General features: G+C 44.1%; 1 protein-coding gene across 14 annotated transcripts in view; it reads right to left on the bottom strand.

Moving 5' to 3' along the window:
- Nucleotides 1-299: 299 nt before the first annotated feature.
- The window catches only part of Ccdc91 (coiled-coil domain containing 91), a 388,627-nt gene continuing 370,350 nt past the window's right edge, over nt 300-18,576 (bottom strand). For all 14 annotated transcript variants that reach the window (XM_013149338.3, XM_023563788.2, XM_013149335.3 and 11 more), the window contains one exon: nt 300-6,584. In XM_013149338.3, coding sequence (XP_013004792.1) covers nt 6,381-6,584 — 204 coding nt within the window. In that variant the 3' untranslated portion in view covers nt 300-6,380. The remainder of the gene's footprint in view (nt 6,585-18,576) is intronic.

The following is an 18,576-nucleotide window of genomic DNA, read 5'->3' as shown; positions in this document are numbered from 1 at the left end:
AATGGTACACATTTTTAAACTTATTTCAAAGTACAAATTCTCATTTCATTTCATTTTCTGAGGCTCTGAACTTATAGACAGTTTAATTGCCTGTATTTAGGATAGGGAATTCCTAAAATGCTGAGTATAATATTTGGATTTCACGAAAAAGATACCATAATACAATCCATTGTTCAACTAAGTAGAGACCAATTCCTGTGTTTCCAACCTTGGATCAAATATAAAAGAGAACATTGAGCTCTAATTTGAAGGAATTCTGTTGAAAGACTCAAACAACAATCCACATTACGCGCAGAGGAGACAGAATTATAATATTTAATGGACAATTACTTACTAAGACACATTTATTTTATATCACTTTTTTAACAAGACCAAATTGTCAAACTGTTTAAAATTCCACTGAAAACATTTGGATTATCACAAAAGTGTTTACTCTTTTCTCCTGTCGTGTGTATTGGATTACTCACGGAGAGCAATGGAAAAAATCTGAGAAATGCTGGTTTCAGCAGCAACTCAGACTTCATTTCAGAAATATCATAGACCGTGTAAACAGACATTATTATCACAGCTACAGTATTATTGATTCAAAGTAAGGTGCAAGGAAAGAAAAATTTCCAGCACTATCAGCAGAGATAACCCTTTGAAAGATGATGGCACAAAAAAAACTTGCAGTCCATGTAACAACTGGGCTTACTTGGTGGGGAGAAAGAGCTGTCTCTATTTTGTTTTGCTGAATACCACCGTTAACTGCAGGAGTTATGATTCATAGCCCATACAATAACATAGGCCCTTATAAAGTCATTCTAGAACTGTGGAATCATCACTTATGAATATTTTCCAACCATACATATCCTAAATCCTTTGCTGGGTAAACATCCATATAAAAGCACATTTAGAAAAGATTGAACTATTCCATGCTACTACATCAAGTCATTCTAACACCAAATGGACATTTCCACTGTTTTCCTCTGCTGAGTTTCAGGGCTGTAAGTTACACTGAGGCCACCTGAGGCCCACCCAAGGGCCCGCGGCAGGAGACAGCTGGCCCAGATGGCGATGGCGTCTCTGATACAGGAACAAGCATTTCTAACCAACTCCAGGAGATGTGGGTTTTGCTTTTTGGGGATCATACTTTTTTTTTGTCTTTTTCCTTTTTATCGGTACCAGGGATCGAACTCATGACTGCCTGTTTACAAGGCAGGCACTTCCGCTGAGCTAAATCCCCAGCCCCCTTGGGGATCATACTTTAAGAACTACAGCAATTAAAAACATAGGCCATGGACAGTTATGCCCAAGTACAGTCTGTGGAAAGGAAGTTTCACATAGTCAGGCTGGGCCATGCAGAATAAAGACTAGGTTAAGCCGTGCCGGAGGCCCAATTCGTCCAGGCTTCCAGCAGTAACCAGCGCCTCTGGTCTCCTGCTGTAGCCTCCTCTTCCTCTGGAACAGTTTTGCTTAGTCACAGATCTTAACTTACTCTCAAATACGAGTTAATCATAGCTCTCATCCCTCTCATAGGCCTTTGCACTTTAACAAATGGACCCATTCAAGACATTCATGGTAACTCGGCAAGCTTAGTTACACTTCCGATCTGGTGCCCACCAGAATGATTTGGATATCAAACCTCTTCTGCTGCTCTGTTGCCCAGATTCTTTAGTCTACAGGCACATTGTAAATTTGTTTCAAGACTTCCAGATGTTTCTGCCACTGCCTGCCTGCCCAACATCCTTCTCTGCTTCTCCTTCTTTCCACTTGAAATGCAGTGCTGAACCCTTTCAGATTCTGTGCTCTGGAAACTCCCTGCTTCCAGGAGCAGCTACCCAGTTCTCAGCCCTCTCCACTCACACTGACTCCAGGGCATCCAAGCTCTTGTTTGTTCAGGTGCAGAGGTTTCTGCTAGGTGGGATCCCTGAGAACTGCCTGTTGTACAACTCCTAGCCATCCTGCCTGCCCTGGGGACCACAGCTCAAGTCCCTCAGTACCCATCTCAGGTGTCACAGATCATCCTGAATCAGCACTCTCTCTGCTGAGCTGCAATGCATGTGTGCACTTGAATGTCAAGACCACACCATGGCTGTGCCTTTCCCAGGAAAACCTGTGCACAATGAGGACACAAAACATATGTCCTTGTAACAGGCCACTCACTTTCCTTGCACCTGGGGTAGCCTAGCACAGGAGTCCCTCACTTTCAAATGCCACTCTTCCACTGTCTCCAGCTTACCATAATTCACCCCTCAGTTTCCTCCTCAGGGAGGCCTTTGCTGGTCCCCCAGGGAGACACAGGCTTACACTTGCCTGCTACCTGATCAGTCCCTGAGTTTTAGCCTTGTATACATGAACACCTTATTCTTCAGATTCTAAGCTATTCCTGGCATGAATAGGGCCTTTTAGCTACAATTGCTATCTGCCGTTGCTGGAACTATACCTGGCTTCAAGGAGGGGCTCAAAGGGGTTTAAATGCCTCAACATTTCTCATTAATTTGGAAATAGTTTACAGGGAGAAAAATATTTTTAAAGCCAGGAAGTAGCTTCAATGTGATCCAGTCCTCTGGAATTGTGAGGGGGATATAAATTTACTTCTAGTTTCCTTGAAGAGAGAATGTTGGGCAAGAATGGAAGTCCTTGGCCTTGCGAACCCAGTCTGTTGGAGCTGCTCTCCAGAATGCGCCAGCCCTGCCCTAGACAGACTTAGCCCTTGGGGCAGGATGAGAGGGTCAGCGAGGGTACCTGCTTTGGCTGGTTGCAAATGGAAAAATCTGTTCTTAATTCAAGCATTGACATTTTGAGATCTACAGTTGATTTTGCAGGGGTGGTGATTTAGTCTGGGTTGATTTAGGTCCAATCTGACTTCTGAATATTCTCCAAGTTGCCTCATCATAAGGAGTGAGGAAATATTCTATGCATCAAAGTTCAAACCAGTAATATCTGCTCTTTGCAAATTTATGGTTTACCTATGAATTCTGTTTATGTAGGTATGTTCATCCCTGACTGACACATAAAATTTGAGGCATGCTAGGATTTAATATGTAGGTGCTTTTCACCACTTGCATATATGTACTCTTCTGGATGTATTTTGGGAGAAACTTTGGGAAACTTTGTTTTTTAATACATCTCTTTGTACTTGTGTCTCAGCACTTGTTGAGTACCCCTCTCTTGTAAACTTGTATGAGTTAGCCTTTGTTTCTATAACAAAGTGTACACAGTACGATAACTAACACAGAAGTTCACTTAGTTCACAGGTTTGTATGCAGCATATTCTGATGGAGCAGCTTGCGCTCCAATGACCCACCGACCCTGGTCCTTTCGTGGTGGCTGGCAGTGGGGAGCACATGGGGAAAGGAAGATCGATCGTATCTTGGGATAGGAAGCTGCAGTCAGTCTGTGGCCCTACAATGTCATTAGAGCCCCCTCCCAAGATCTCCAGTAAGACTCAGTCCTTAAGGACCCCACCCCATCACTACTGCACTGAGGCCAAAGCTTCCAACATACACCTCCAAGCCTGGTGCTGCTGGGCAGCGGCTTGCTCTTGGTTCCAGCCTGGCTGTGGGGAGAGGAGAGTTGGCTGGTGCTGACATTCTGCCTCAGTGTGTGCTTCTGTCTTCTTTTCCTTACCCCCATTACCTTCTCTCTCGGAACTGGTGGACTGTCACTCCTTCTAACCTCCAGCGTGGGGGCTTCACTAGTCTACTGGAACAAAAGCCGACTCAATCTGGACACAAATCTGAGGCAAGAGAACCCTTAGTTGGACCTAGTTTTGGCAGCTGCCTATTCAGACAGGGACATTCTGTCTACCTGTCCTGTGAGCAAATGAGAGGCTGCCTATGCCAAGTGACTTGTTGCAAATAAACAGAAGCACAAGACAGACTGAATGAAATCAGAAACCTGTCTGGAGTAAGGAATTTTACCCTTTGCTTAGATGTTAATGGTTCAGTTTTCCTCTCAATCTGTTTAAGTGAATTTGGGAGGAGGGGGCGCAGGGTCTTGCTACATAGTCTAGGTTGACCTTGAACTCACTTTGTAGCCCAGGCTGGTCTAGAATTTGCAACAATGCTCCTGCCTCAGCCTCAGCCTCCCAAATGCTGGGATTACAGGTGTGTGTCACCATGCCTAAGTTGGGTGGATTTTGTACTCACTCCTTTACTGAGTTTCATTAACTGTGCATTCCCAGACCTAGTGCATGCTTGCTTAGAAGTGTGATTCATCCAGGTATCTGACAGCTTGCCTGCCTGGACTGTAAGTCGGGATCTGAGGACTGGGAAGGAGTTTAAAAGGCTTTGTAGTGCACTCCCATTTGACAGATGGATTCTTTCCATCGTGGTCATGCTGGTGGTGTGTGTTGTCTTTGTCTAAACACTTCCAGGGATGGAAAATTAACTGCTTTCCAAGGTCACCCATTTAAGGCAGCTCTAAGAGAAATATCTTCTTGCCATAAGCCAGATGTCAGCTAGGGTCAACTTGCCCTTTTGAAAAAGGATTTAAGTGAAATTGTTTTGTGCTTTCATTCATTATTTGAATTTTTATCTGTTGTGTGATAATGACAATTCTTTCAAAGCCCTAGTAATCTCTGACGTTCAGGAAGGTTATTTACAGCTTCGCTGATTCCTCCCGCCAAAACCTAATCCTCCCTTTGTGGATCTCTGTCTCCCTGGTGGCTGCTTAGTTCTCACATGGACAGGCCTTTCTTCCTCTCTGGACATTTCACTTAGCCTGTGGGAGTGTGTGGGGGGACACTGACAGGAGGATTAAGGTGACTGTTGGAATTTACAGTGCAGCAGTGAAACCATGGCTGATTACATATTAGAGATTCCTCTTCTGCAAAATCAGTCACTTCATTACCAAGCACTACCTCCCCCACCTCCGTCAGCCTAGTGGTGCTGGTGTCCACTTTTCTTTTAACTCCTCCCTTCTTATCTCACACTTCTATCCCCAAATCCAGGTCACTTGTGTGGAACAATTTGGTTGTACCTTTGCTTCCTCCAGGATTTTTTCCTTGGACCTTGACACCTACACCTCAGGCAGTTTGTTCAGGCACGTTCCAAACCCCAGCCCACCCACTGAATGCTGTGTGGCTACAGAAAGTCTAGGGCCAACTCCCTGTGGCTTCTGTCCAGTTCATTGCAACCTGTTCATTGCAGCTGAAAGGTCAGCTGACCTCTTGCCAGAAAGAACAGTCTTTGGGACTTGGGCTTGAGTCCTGCATCCATTTCTTGGGAGCTGCTCTGCCGCCGTGCTGCCCTTTTCGACTAGGTTCCCCAGGTGTGAAATGACATTTATGCCCTTTAAATGGTCTGCATAGGAGTTCGTCTGGGCCATGCACAGGGTGTGACATGTAGTTGACACCGAGCACTTTTCCCTCTCATTTCTCTCTCGTGCGGCCTCAAACTTCAGCACCTGCAGAGGTAAATCTTTCGCAGCCTACCTGGATCTATCTGCCTCAGCCTCTTACTCCTACCTACTTGAGATCCCCCTTCTCCTGGGTATTTAATTTGATCTCAGCTCTTATCCTCACCCTTGGACTTCACTTCATAGTTATCCCACTCTGTTCTCCAGCAGTGTGGACTCAATACCGGCCCCTGATGAACAGCTTCTCAGCCTTGGAATCTCACAGAACTACTCTCCACTTCAGCAAGGACTGCGTGGTCATTTGCATGCTACTCTCCCTGCAGGAAAGTCTTTGCTGTAGCTCCCGCTGGCCAGCTGCTCTCTGCTCCTCTAGTACCCTGTGGTTATCCCCATAGCAAAGCTCAACCGGATTCAATGTCACTTGTGACAAAGCTGTCCCTTACGCCACCAGTCTCTTGGGCCTGAGACATGCCCTGTGTCAGTGTTTTCTCTCAAAGGCACGGCACAGAGCAGCCCATAGTGATAATAATGCAATAAAGTGTGCTAGGTGATGGCTCGCATTCCTGACATGACCCAAAGAGAGATCACATCAGTCACTAAAATAAAACCTTCCTTCCTCCTTGTTATTCTGTTCCCTTCCATTACAAACATACTGTCATAGGAATGTGTTTCTCCAAGTAGTAAAGAGTTGCTAAATTTTCTGCTTCAATAATAAGTTAGATAACTTGGGTGAGATCTCTAGAGTTTAGCACACACAGGTGAAAAATAATAATCAGGTGTGTAGCTGCCATTGGATTGTTCATGGGTAAGTGTGCAAAGAAGGTAACAGTGTAAAAGAACAAACCACAGGACAAAGGTAAGCGCCAGGTTCTGATACCAGCAGTGAAGCAGGCGGAGGCCTTAACACAAGACATGGGACCTTAATTTTACGGTCTTCTGCCAGTGTAAAACATATGTAGAAGGAAAAGAAATGTCTTCTTCTGCTGTTTTCTTGTATGCGCAGCCTAATTTGAAGACTGCTCCAGACTTTATTGGCACTAATTCATGGACCCGAGTATGACTGAATGTCTTGCCTGAGGATTTGCAGAAGCATCAGGGTCTCTGAGCCCCCTGAAAAGTGCTGGCCACTCCAGTGGTGTGAAGACATGGAGAGGATGTGAAGAGTTTGTTAGCAGCCCCTCAGGGAGTTGCTGGCTGTCATAGCTCTTCCAAGGCATCACACAAGGAGTCTCCCACTGCTCCTGAAAAGAAAATATATCCTGATCACAGTTCTCACAGCCCATATGACTCCAATGTGTCTCTTCAGATTTTTAAAGTGAACAAACAAAATACTTTGGGACATAGTCTTTGTTTTGGTGCTAAATAACTTTGTTTTAAATATGATATCCCACAACAGAGTACCTTAAAATCTAGTCATGGAGTTGATACTAAGACAATGCTTTCAATCTATTTAATGATTTTCTCTAAAGGTTACCCTGATCTCAGAACTCACTCAGCCATTCCTATTTCAGAACAGATTCCCTGCCAGGCTGCCTTGTGCTTGCAAGGTGTTCAGTGGGCATCGTGCCTGGTGTTCCTTCGGGATGGCTAGGGCGGGTGACTGTTGCCATTTCCATCTTAGAAAGCACTGCTAAAAGAAAACATCACAGCCTGAGGGGGCTGTTCCGGGAGCAGTGTAAGGCAATGTATTACTTCCATGGTCACACGCTCAATGCACAAAGGGTATCAGAGCAAAAACCTGTTCTACAAAAATCAGAACGATCACGGCTGGACAGGAAAGAGTTCCTGTCTCTCTCTCCATGCAGACTGGATGCAATCAACCGAGAGCTGGAAGGCTGCTCACCAGTTTAGGGCTCAGCTACTCCCTTTCTGTGTTCCATCATCAACACTCAGCTTGCAACTTGCAGCTTTGCTGTACTCAGCTCTGTCCTCACTTTTATCTTCCAGCCAGTGGGAAAGAAGAGCGAGAAGGAGCCACGCCTGTCCTTTCCTTCTGAAGGACACAGTTCCCAATCTGTTTATACCTCTTATGCGCACATCTCAGGGGCTAGCACAGGCACACTGCTGTATCAGTCTGCAAGATGAGCTGAAGCATGGACTTCCAGCCAAGATACAGTGGATCAGCTATGGCTCAGGGTTTACCTTGTTAGCAAAAAAAGAAAGAAAAGACAGAGAGAGAGAGAGAGACAGAGAGAGAGAGAGAGAGAGAGACAGACAGACAGACAGAGACAGAGAGACAGTGAGAGAGACAGAGAGAGACACAGAGAGACAGAGAGACAGAGACGGACAGACAGTGAGAGAGACAGACAGAGAGAGACACTTAACAACAGCTACCAAATATCCTTAAGTTTCCTTGTGACTTTCTGCTAATATAACACAAGCAAAGCAAGTCACCTAAAGTCAGTGTCAGACTGGTAGTAATTGACACTGTTTTTCAGTAAGTGTGTTTTAATTGTTCAGCTTGATAAAGAGACAGAAGGAAAAGACATGTATCATGCCTTTCCACTGTGACTCTCGTGGTGCGAGTCAGTTTAGGAACACAGAGTAGAGTCCGCAGTTCTAGTGAGTCCCAGTGTACTAACCTTCTGCCCTGCTCAGCTCTAGGAATGGAAGGCTTTATTTGTGGACCCAGCCTTGACCAGGGCCACAGCAACCCCATCCAGATAGGGGTTGACAGCTGGAGCTCAGGGCCAGGTGTATCTATAGTACCCCAAACTGCAGTCATCCTGAACTCTCCAAGTCAGGCATTTGAGCTCCTGCTACATTCAGTCCCTTTCTCCATTTGTCCAAGCATACCTGTGACAAGCATGCCACACACAATGCAAGGGACTGGGGCATAGGGCCCTGTACAGGCTGCTGTGCTATCATCGTTATACCCACCTGCCTCTAAGGCTGGAAAGCTCCCCCCCCCCCAGATTCCAAGGGAAGAGAATCCAAAGACCAGGTGGTCAGACACCATGCAGAGGAAAAGCAACCAGAGAGGGAGCCACAGGGGTGCAGGCATCGCTGCAGAGTCTTACAGTGGCATGCAGGCATATGAAGTGCTCCCTGAACTTGAGACCACATTGTGGAAAGTACTACCATCCCCAGGAAGGGATGAAGTGGAGCAGCTGGGAACAGGAGGCCTGAGGCCTGATTGCTTCCTCAGGTGATTCTGACCCTCAGTGGAACATCCAAGAAGCACATGCCTAAGGAAGGAAAGCTTATTTCACCATCTGGCAAGATATTTCATTGACAACTCTAAAAACTTCCATGTAAGCTATTTGTGGGTCCCCTGGAATTGTAAAAGGAATAAAATCAGTGCATGTTTTCTGGACTTTTTGAAGGACGGTGTATCAAGAAGGTAGCATTTAAACCAATGAGACTGTGACACACAAAAATGAAAGCTCAGGCGAAACTAATATGGCCACTCCATGTGAGAGCATCAGGGATCTCAGTGGTCACCCTGCACAGCATGCTTGTTGAGAAAGCTATGGCCCTGCTTAGCCCTTGTGGCCACCTCCATCTGTTGGGGACAGGAGGAGCCGGGTTGAGTGGCTGGCACAGGGAATGTGACCAAACTTAGGAACGTCCTTTGGATCTGTGTGAAACAGGAAGTGCTGCCCATGACCAGAGCTGTCCACTGTGAGCAGAGATCAGCTGCCGGACTCCATTCTGGCCACCGGGAATGACAGAAAGCTGGGCAGAATGGCCACATAAGCAATCGGAGGGGACAGGCCGTCTGGTGGCTGCTGTCCCAGGTCTGACACTAGCTGCCCCAGCTCTGTCACTCAGGACAAGATTCTTAGCCTCTCGGGTTGTAAAGCAGAACTCAGAAGAGAACTACACTTAATTCTGCCCCAAATACCCTTCCTGAAAATACATACTCTGTGAAGTTACGGTTAGGCTAACAACTATTCCTGTGAACAGAGTCCTGTGGCATCTTGTGTTTGCTTTCCTTCAAAGCTGTCCCTTGCTCTGTTCCTGAGGAGCACAAAAAATTATAGCCCTGAAGAAAGTCCTATAACACCCTGGGAAACCCACAACATCCAGGTTTGTGACATTCTGTCCCCCCAAGATTCAAAAAGTTCTCTTTTTGTCCAAAGGCTAAGTTGTGAAACTGTCACTAAAGAATAACTGCCTTTGCCTGTTACCCGACCTGTTTTCATGCAACTAAACAGGCCAGTCCCCAGTCACAGGTGCAAAACCTGGAGCTTTTCTCTTGTTTGGGACTCAGTCTTTTGAAAAGAAGTCTGCCTGAGTCAGGTGTACCTAATACAATCCCCCTGCTTCCCAGAGGACTTTCTTATCTCTTAAACTCTGCAACAGTTGGACTTTGGTTTCCTTGTCTGTCAGATGAGAGGATTGGAGTCCATCTTTTCCAGTTTTGTGTTTCCTAGGGATCGCTATTTACATGTCCACTGCGTTGGTCACCAAACCTGAGATGACTGACTTGGCCAGGTCACAAATGGTTGTCACAAGGGAGGGGAAGGTACTGTTGTCATCCCGTGGGAACAGGCTGAAACACACAGGCCAGCCTCCTCGTGAGAGAGGTCATCCAGCCTACTGTCATCAGTAAGGTTTTAAAACACTAACTGAAAGGGCAATGTGGTGATGAGTTCATTCCAGACAAAGAGTCATGACGTCCAACCTTCTATGTTTTTTCAAGAGAATCTGAAAATTTGGATTTTCATGTAAACTATTCCAAATTTAAAGTATACCAAAATGTCAATTTTTATAGTAAAACACTCCAGGGCCAAATAAAACAGGGCTTCAAGACCAATCCTGTCTATGGGCTGTTGACCAATAACATCTAACTTAGCCACATCCTGAATGATTAGTACAGGTCCATGAAGAGTGTGACTCTTGCATCTGTTCTTGGTCACACAAGCTGCAGCTAAGCAGGCTTCAACCCCTGATGTGCTCAAGCACATATGCGGTGTGGAGAAGAAAGCACTAAGTGACATATCCCGACAGAGGTGTCACTGCTTGCCCTCTGGGTTGCTAACTTTGGGGAAGAATCACAAAATTCTCTCAATAACAGAGTCTCCACTGGGTGTTGACCTCTATTGCCACAGAATAGTGGTGCCCTGGGGCTCAGAGAACTTTAGGAGTTACCCAGCCCATGGCTGAACTAGATAAGTGAAGACTTTGCCTGTGAACTCAACATCCACTTGTGGGAAGATCTAGGACCAGTAGGTGGGTGTCTTGACTGTGCATCCCAAACTCTCTGGAGAGAGGAAGGCAGGTGTTAGGAAGCAGCAGCAGATTTGTGCACCTAATACTGACGATTCCAGATGTGGTCCTCCAGCACTGGTTTTCCAGATGTGCCCGTGTAGCCCAGATGCTAGAGTTAAGCGAGCAGGCACATGAAAGAGCCTGTGCACTATCACCATCTTACGTGTGTGAGGTCCACATCAGGGTCACTTTGTCTCTGTCCACCCCACAGGCAGCCAGCAGCTGTGCAAGTGCCTGGTGCTGGATGCCTGTGCAAGTGTGGTTGGCTCAGCATGGACACTTTGCTCTTAGAACTGTGCAAAAGTAGCTGTCACCTCACAGTGACTGCTGAGAGGCAGGGCTGTCCCCAGGCACTAGAGAGGCAGTGAAATCATTACCACATAGACTGTGAGGCTCCAGAACTAAAAGATAAACCTCCAGGGCAGAAGCCGGTCACGGATACCCAAACCTCAGCCTACATTTTGCCCTGCACCTCCAGCAGTTTGTGCCTAAGACTGGTTCTCTTTACATCTCTAGTTTCTTCGGCTTCTCTGGTGGTCATCATCTCTTGCAACAGGAGGAAGGCTCCCAGGACACCGCTGGATGAAGTGTGTGCTCAGCCCACAATTCCACCACATGGGGCACTATCCTGCCTCAGGCCAGGTCTACTCTCCTTTCTGTTTAGGTGCCAAGTGTAGCCAACTCCACTGCTGGCTGTAAGTTCTCATTCAAGTCTATCTTTGTTGATCACGGTTATTGGGGGTACAGTGGAAAAGCTTAAGATTTTTGCATTCACTTTCATTTTTTCTTTCTTTTTTAATATGCATGCTTCTTTAGTCCCCCAAGTCCACATGAACACCATTGTCAAGAAGACAGAGCTGGTGTGGACCTGGCTGCTACAGCAGGCTTTACGTTCTTCAGGGTAAGGACAGAATTTTCAGTTACTTGCAAGATGTACCTATAAACATTATTTGCATTCGAACCAGCTTGGTGTGTGTCCTTTTCCATTAACAGGAACACTGCACTGCTTGGGATGTACGGACTGCTCTTTCCTGAAAGCACAGGTAAACCTTGCCTCCTTGCTAAGCTTGCCAGCTGGTATCTTCTTCCTCTTATGTTCCTTAGCTCTTCTGTTTGCGACCCTAGGGGGGCCTGCAGCCTTTCTGTGACAGTTTCTATCCTGTTCTGTGTGATGAAGCTCCTTGAAGGAAGCAGATTCACCCACACTTTATTCTACCTAAAACAAATTATTAATCTCATCAGGCATCCGATGCTTCCTATGTTATCTTATTCCCACAAGGTACTAGATGCCTGCTAAATATGTAGAGTTGTTGCATTCTAGGAGAGTCAGGGAGCCAATAAATGTTGTCTGTTTATTACAGACAGCTAAGCTAAATATTCTAGGCAAAGTCAGACAGGGTTGGGCCCTTGAAGAAGTCAGTGCAGAGGATGAGGACACAGCACAACTGTGGCTGGAGGTGCGCCTGTCAAAGGCCACACTTCAGGATGAAGTCCCGTGCAGTTCCCTATAAGGAGGTCTAACCAGGCCACCATGCCTCCCCACAGGATAAGCATAACTTGAAATTGTACTACAATTGATATCACCTGATCCAATAAAGCATAGACAGACATCAGCCACCCAAGTGGGTGACCAGGACCTCCCGATCCATTCCTTCCTAAAAAGGCTTTGTTCTTCCCATGTTCTCTTGCTCCATGACCTGCCTCCCCACTAGGATCATCATTAGCTGAGCAGTCAGACTCAGAACCTTATTGGTTGATCACAGTTTTGTCCCACATTGCGATTTTGTACCTGTCTCATGATTTTGCTCCATAAAAGCTCTCTCCAGGAAGTAGGCTTCTTGGCAAACTTCTCGGGACCCCTCCTACCTCTCAGGAATTATATGTCTCCCCCCAGTAAATATTTCCTACTCTTAACTTCTGTTGTTTGATAGACTTTATTCTTCAGTCTTGGGGAAGATGAAGGCTGAATATCAGACATCTAGCAGGTTGGTGTGTATTTGCCTGTATCATTTGGATGTTCAAATGATAAATCATTGGTGTATCACTTTCACAGTTACACCATTGAACATTTTGAAATACGACAAGGAGTAATGGAGATAAAGGCTAAATTAAAGATTAAGTTGGAAGACAAAACTCAGCCTGAGCTAACTGAGCTGCTCCTGATGACCCCAGTGGTGGCAATGCTAGAAGAGGCCAGCCTCCTGAAGGACACATGTCCTGTCATAGTCACAGTTCACTCCCAAAAGAAGATGGGCATTTATTCTTCTCAACTGTATTCCTCTCAGATTGACCATCTGAAAATTAGTCTGGCTGCCTTACTACCTGAGACGTGGGGGAGGAATTGTTCCCTCTCATCCATCATCTTTAAATGACGGTTACGTCAAATTCCCAACACAACTCTTTTAAAACTTGCTGAGATTGCAACACAGCCTTCTGATTAGAACTGTTCCTCTTTACATGTTCACTTATCGTGCATAATCACCACCTGCCTGCTGTCCATCCTCCCTCTGCAAAGCCATGGAGGCCTAGTGGTGAGGGGCAGCGGGGACAGTGAGCTTGTCTCCCATGGCTGCTAAGACCTTAATTACATCAATTAAGTGAGTGACTTCATACCCATTCCTTGGGTTTTTTGAGGCTAAAGGGACAGCATTTTAAATTCACAGCTTAGTGCTCTTGTTCTTAACAGCCATGAAATAAGCTTAGACTATGGAAAATACAATACTGAGAAGATGCATCCTGGGGTTCTAACCCCTGTGGATAAACTGTGAAATTTGCCATTAGGTAGATGTTGATTTTAAAGGGGAAAAGAATAAAGAAGAGCATTGTCTTGGAAAGAAAGTAGAACTAGAACTGTGGTCCAGAAACAAAGTTAGCAACTGGGTTGGTGATAGGACACTTGGAGGATTTTTTACTATGGGATTATTAAGCGGGTAGTCAATTCTCCCACGATCACCACCACAAAATAATTTCTTTTTGTTTCTGCAAGTGTTTAGGAGTAGCTGGCTACTTGTAAATTTTGTAAGATGGTAGCAAAGAGGGTAATGACATAATTAGAAAACCAGGCAAGACCCTTTCTACACCCAGTCACTACCTTCCTGGCCACTTCTTCATAGACGACGGGAGGTTCTGGAGAGAGGTGAGTGCCATGCCAAGAAGATCAGCCACTATACTGTGTCTCTGATGAGCGGTGGCTAGAGGACTCAGAAACAAATGTGAACTAAATCATCTCTTCTCTCCTCAATACACCATGAGGAGATGATTCTTAAAGGGGAGAGAAATCTGACCCTTCTTTTTCATGGAAAATACAGATCACCTTAGTAATATGATGATCCATTTTCTTTGTGTGTAACAGAAGAAACATTCCCATTACATGCGTGTGTTTGATGTAAACAAACATACAGACTAACCAACTGCCAAGTAAGGGATACACAGTGGCTGTTGATGCACAGTTTATGGCAAGGCGCCCACCTTTTTATAATTCGTTTCTATGAATAATCTGGGAAGTTGTGTAAATACAGATGACACATAATCAGGATTACACTTTTATGTAGACCACAGTGGCTTTTGCCTGTAAATTGTCTCCAAATGGTTGGGGAAGGAACATTTCTTTATAATGCTTTCAACCCAGAAGAGCTACCTGAAAGCATGTCAGCTAATATTCAGTGTACTCCATTTCTGTGATTCTCCGTCATGCCAATCAGATGGGCTGTGTCAGGTAGCATTTCTTCCCAAGGAAAATCTCACTGGGTTATAAAAGTTTATGATTCTGGTGTGGAAAGGCAGAAGAAGAAAACGAAATACATCTGGAACATCCTAACAGTCACCATAATTAAAATGCAGCAGTTTGTAATTATTCTGAAGGAAAGCAACATGGTAAGGAAAAACAAAGAAACACTTATGTTGCTACCCATGGCTCTGCTACATTAATTCAAGTTGACTTGGACAGATATGAAATCATCAGATGGACTGCAAACTAGTTGGAAAGCTTAAAACAAAAAGAAAAGCAATATAATTAGGTGGAAAAAAAATACTGGATTTGGAATCACCAAAGTATGGCTGGTTCTGCCATTGACTAACAGATTGACCTTTGGCAATTCATGGAAATTCTCTGTGACTCAAATTTTTAAACTGCAAAACAGGATATTATTACTTAACCTTGGTTTAAAGAATGTGTGCAAAGGTTATTTTCTATTTTCGGATGCTGTTCTCTTCCACACTTCTTTACTGGCCTCTACTTATTTTCTTTCTATATAGTGACTGTAAGTTCCCTACCTAACCCCTCCACAGATACCTGCTACATTTTCCTTTCAATAATCAAATTCTTCCATAGTACAATAAATTTTTTTGTATTTCCTAAATCCAGCACTCAATATGATATTTTATTTTATTTTTGAACTATAAAAGATGCTTTGTGTGATTTAGTTATCTTTTAAAATTTTATCCTTTTATTTTAGATTGACAACAATTTTGTATGTTATACATTTAAGGGGCATGATGTAATGTCTTGATATATGTTTCCATTGTGGGTGTTGTACTCTAAGAAAATAGCTTTGTTGTATGTGTATGATAGCAAACCTGTAAAGTGGCTTACTAAATGTGTTTTTTTAATCCTTTTTCCCTAACTGATATGTTAAGTGACCTAATTGATATGCTGAGCAATACTCTCCTCTGTAAAGAATTGCAAGAATCTCACCTAATTGATATGTTAACCATTGTTGCCCTCTCCAAACTACAGAAGTTATGCTAAAACAAGCTAACAAGGGTTGTTAATCACTGTTAGGCGCCTCTATTCTCCGCTAAAGAGCTAAAGAAAACTAGAATGGCCCATTAATTTATACTTGTTTAAAGTAACCTGCTTGTGTGCAGAGAGATTTGCGTATGAGTTTAACCCTTTACCCTGACCTTGACACATAACCGCCATTTTCTGTTCTGTATAGTGCCTTATTGCCTCCTTCTCCCCTCACCTATCTATCTAGGCCATAAAGAATTTGGGTTTCTGGTGACCTCCTCCCGACCTAGTGATGATCTGTCATAAAATGAGCCTGCCCCAAATTTTAAGAACTGTTTAGCTTCAAAGAAATTACCGGGAAATACTATGGCCCAAACCCCAATCAGTGCTTTCCTTTTGTTCTGTATGCATCAAATGAGTTAGATATCAGATCTTTGTAAAACTTAAGTTTCAGCTTCTTGTAGCTCTTGACCCCTTCGCACCCACTAGCGAAAACGAGCTGTCCCGGGATAATTAACTGTCCACTTTCTTCCCCAAATATTGCTGCAGATGTGCCACTCCGAGATAATGTCAGTCTGTAGGATGGGAGTAATTTGAGAAACACCAGGAACTCCCGAGATTGTCAGAGCTAAGTGGACAGCAATACAGTTTCCAGACTCAGGTCAACAAGTTTGATGGCTCTGCAGGTTTCTTTGTTTCCTCCCCCCACCCTTTTCCTCCAGCCTCTTTTTGAAGTCCTCCCTTCAGTCTCTGGGGGACAGTCTCCAAATTGGCTCCCAGAGACTGGTCGCCAGGCCTGGAAATAAAGCCTTTGCCACCTAAATTTTCGGTCTCTTGCCTCCTTGGATTTTATACCGGGGCCCAAGTTATAACATTTGGGGGCTCGTCCGGGATGGAAGCAAGACCCCAGACTCATTTCTGAACATTTGTAAGTAAGTGCTCTGGAGGATTTGTTTGGGCCGTGGTCAATTTGTAATTTTGAGGGGACGCCCTCAATTTGGGAGCGGGAACCACCCGAGGACAGAGTCAGTTGGTTTGTCGGACAAATTCTGTCCATTTGTGACTCTGCCCCGGGTGGGGAACCGCTCCGTTTGGAAGGGGACGCCCTTAATTTGGGGAATGAAACCTCCTGAGGACAGAGTCAATTGGTTTTTGCCATTTGTGACTCTGCCCCGGGTGGGGAACCACTCTGTTGGTTAATTTCTTAATTCCTCCAGATCCCGAAATTTGACTAATTTTTGAGCAAAGGCCATTTTGCTGCAGCTTGTCTCGTCTTGTATGTCTGTTTGTTTGTCCATTTGTTCTAGTTGTTCTCCTTTTGGTTACCCCAAATCTAACAGAACATTCTCTCCTAGGAACCCCTTCTAGGAGCCCAGAATGGACTAAGGGATTTAGATACTTACGTTCAGAGTTTTTGTACTTTAGAATTGTTTGCCTGTTTAAATTTGTTACTAACTTAGGGGCTTGTTGCCCATTTCTGTTGCAGGATCCATATGGCTTATTAGATTCAAGGTTCATAATAAGAAAAATTATTTCCTTTAGCTCACCAAACTGTGCAAGAAACAACCTTTGTTTGTGTCTTTAATGTTGTGGTGCCTTGTTTAATATGTAAGTCTTCAATTGATTGCTTGCAACCTCGGCATGCCTTTTAAAAGGAGTATTTTTTTTTTCTGGTTAAAAAGTAAACATATGTGCACATATATGTGCATATTTATGGTTTTTAAGAATCATATCAACTTTACCAAGTGAAAACCAGGTCATACTGTAATTGAGCCAGTAAAAAGGTTATAGTTTTTTTTAAACAGCATTTTAATGTGGTAAAAAGACATAAAATAATTAAATATGTTTTAGACTACTAGAAGGTGACTTCAAGGGTTTTGTTGAGAGTTTTAATGTTGTCTGAGAAGCGAGAGAAAAGGTAATTGACTGGTGATAGTAAAAAGGAGGGACAAAGAAAGTGGTTTGTCTTCAAGTAAAAATGTCTGGCTGTGCCAGAATATGAAAGAAGATAAAACTTAGAGGTATATTGTAAGCTATAGAAAGCTCGAGATGATGTAAATTTTATTTGTCTTGGTTTATAGTACTGAAAACAACAGGTTTGACAAGAAGTAAATGTGTTCAAAATTTGACAGTATTGGATCAGTTTTGATAGATTTATTTATAAGATTCTAAACCTTTGCTGCAAAGTGTTTCCATTAATATGAGATTATAGATGATAATAGAGATAAGATATAAGTTCTTGCATGTGCTGTGGACATCTGGGAGATTATATGGCATAATTTTGTTACCTATGAAAAAGCTTCTTTTTGTTAAGTATGTAATTTCAGTAAAATGATGGCCTGTCACGTGGCACCCTGGGACAAAAGGTGGTGTGCCATCCAGATAAAGCCTGATCTCTGATCTGGAATGCCAAAATCATGTTGTCCTTTTGTTCCAAGCCGATTGGACATCCAGAGGTAAGGAGGTTTCCCTAGTATCGCCAGTTGTTCTCTTTGCAACTCAGTCGGCCCCACATGTTAGAAAAAAGATTACAAAGGTTTGAGAGTTTTGAGAAAATGCCCCTCAGTCAGTTGATAGAGATAGCACAAAAGGTCTTTTAAAACCGGAAAAATTACCGTCTACTGGAAAATTTGTCCAGCGTACCTGAGTCGTCACAACTGACTTAGAGTTAAAACTGTTGAGCAAATGGAATCAGGAGATTCCAGAAGTCTGGGCAGAAGACAATCCTCCAAGGCTAGCAATTAACCAGGTTCCCCTTGTGGTGGAATTCTTACCCCAAGCATGCCCCTTCCGCTTGTGGCAATGCCCGATAAGCCTGCAGGCCTGGAAAGGGATTAAAGTCCACATACAGAGGCTAAGAGACAATGATATTCTCATTCCTTGTGTCTCTCCCTGGAACATGCCCTTGCTTCCAGTCACTGAAGCCGGGAACAAATAACTATCGCCCTGTACAGGATCTCAGAGAGGTTAATAGACGAGTGCTGAGTCTATACCCAACAGTGCCAAATCCTGAGAACACCTGGTACTCTGTTCTGGACCTGAAAGATGCTTTCTTCACTTTGCCTCTTAGTCTGGTGAGTCAACCCCTTTTTGCCTTTGAATGGACTGACCCAGATACAGGGGTAAAAGAACAGCTGACCCGGACACGTTTACCTCAGGGTTATAAGAACTCTCCCACTCTTTTTGATGAGGCATTAGCAAGAAATCTTTTAGAATTTAGGGAAAAACACCCTGAGATAGTGCTCCTCCAGTTCATGGATGACTTGTTAATAGCCTCGACCTCCACA

This window comes from Cavia porcellus, unplaced genomic scaffold (genome assembly GCF_034190915.1).
Source record: "Cavia porcellus strain 051 isolate PalLab524CR breed Dunkin Hartley unplaced genomic scaffold, mCavPor4.1 scaffold_8, whole genome shotgun sequence".
In the NCBI taxonomy this organism is placed as follows: Eukaryota; Metazoa; Chordata; class Mammalia; order Rodentia; family Caviidae; genus Cavia; species Cavia porcellus.
Note: the sequence above shows the minus strand (reverse complement) of the source record. Positions and strands in the feature narration are given on the sequence as shown.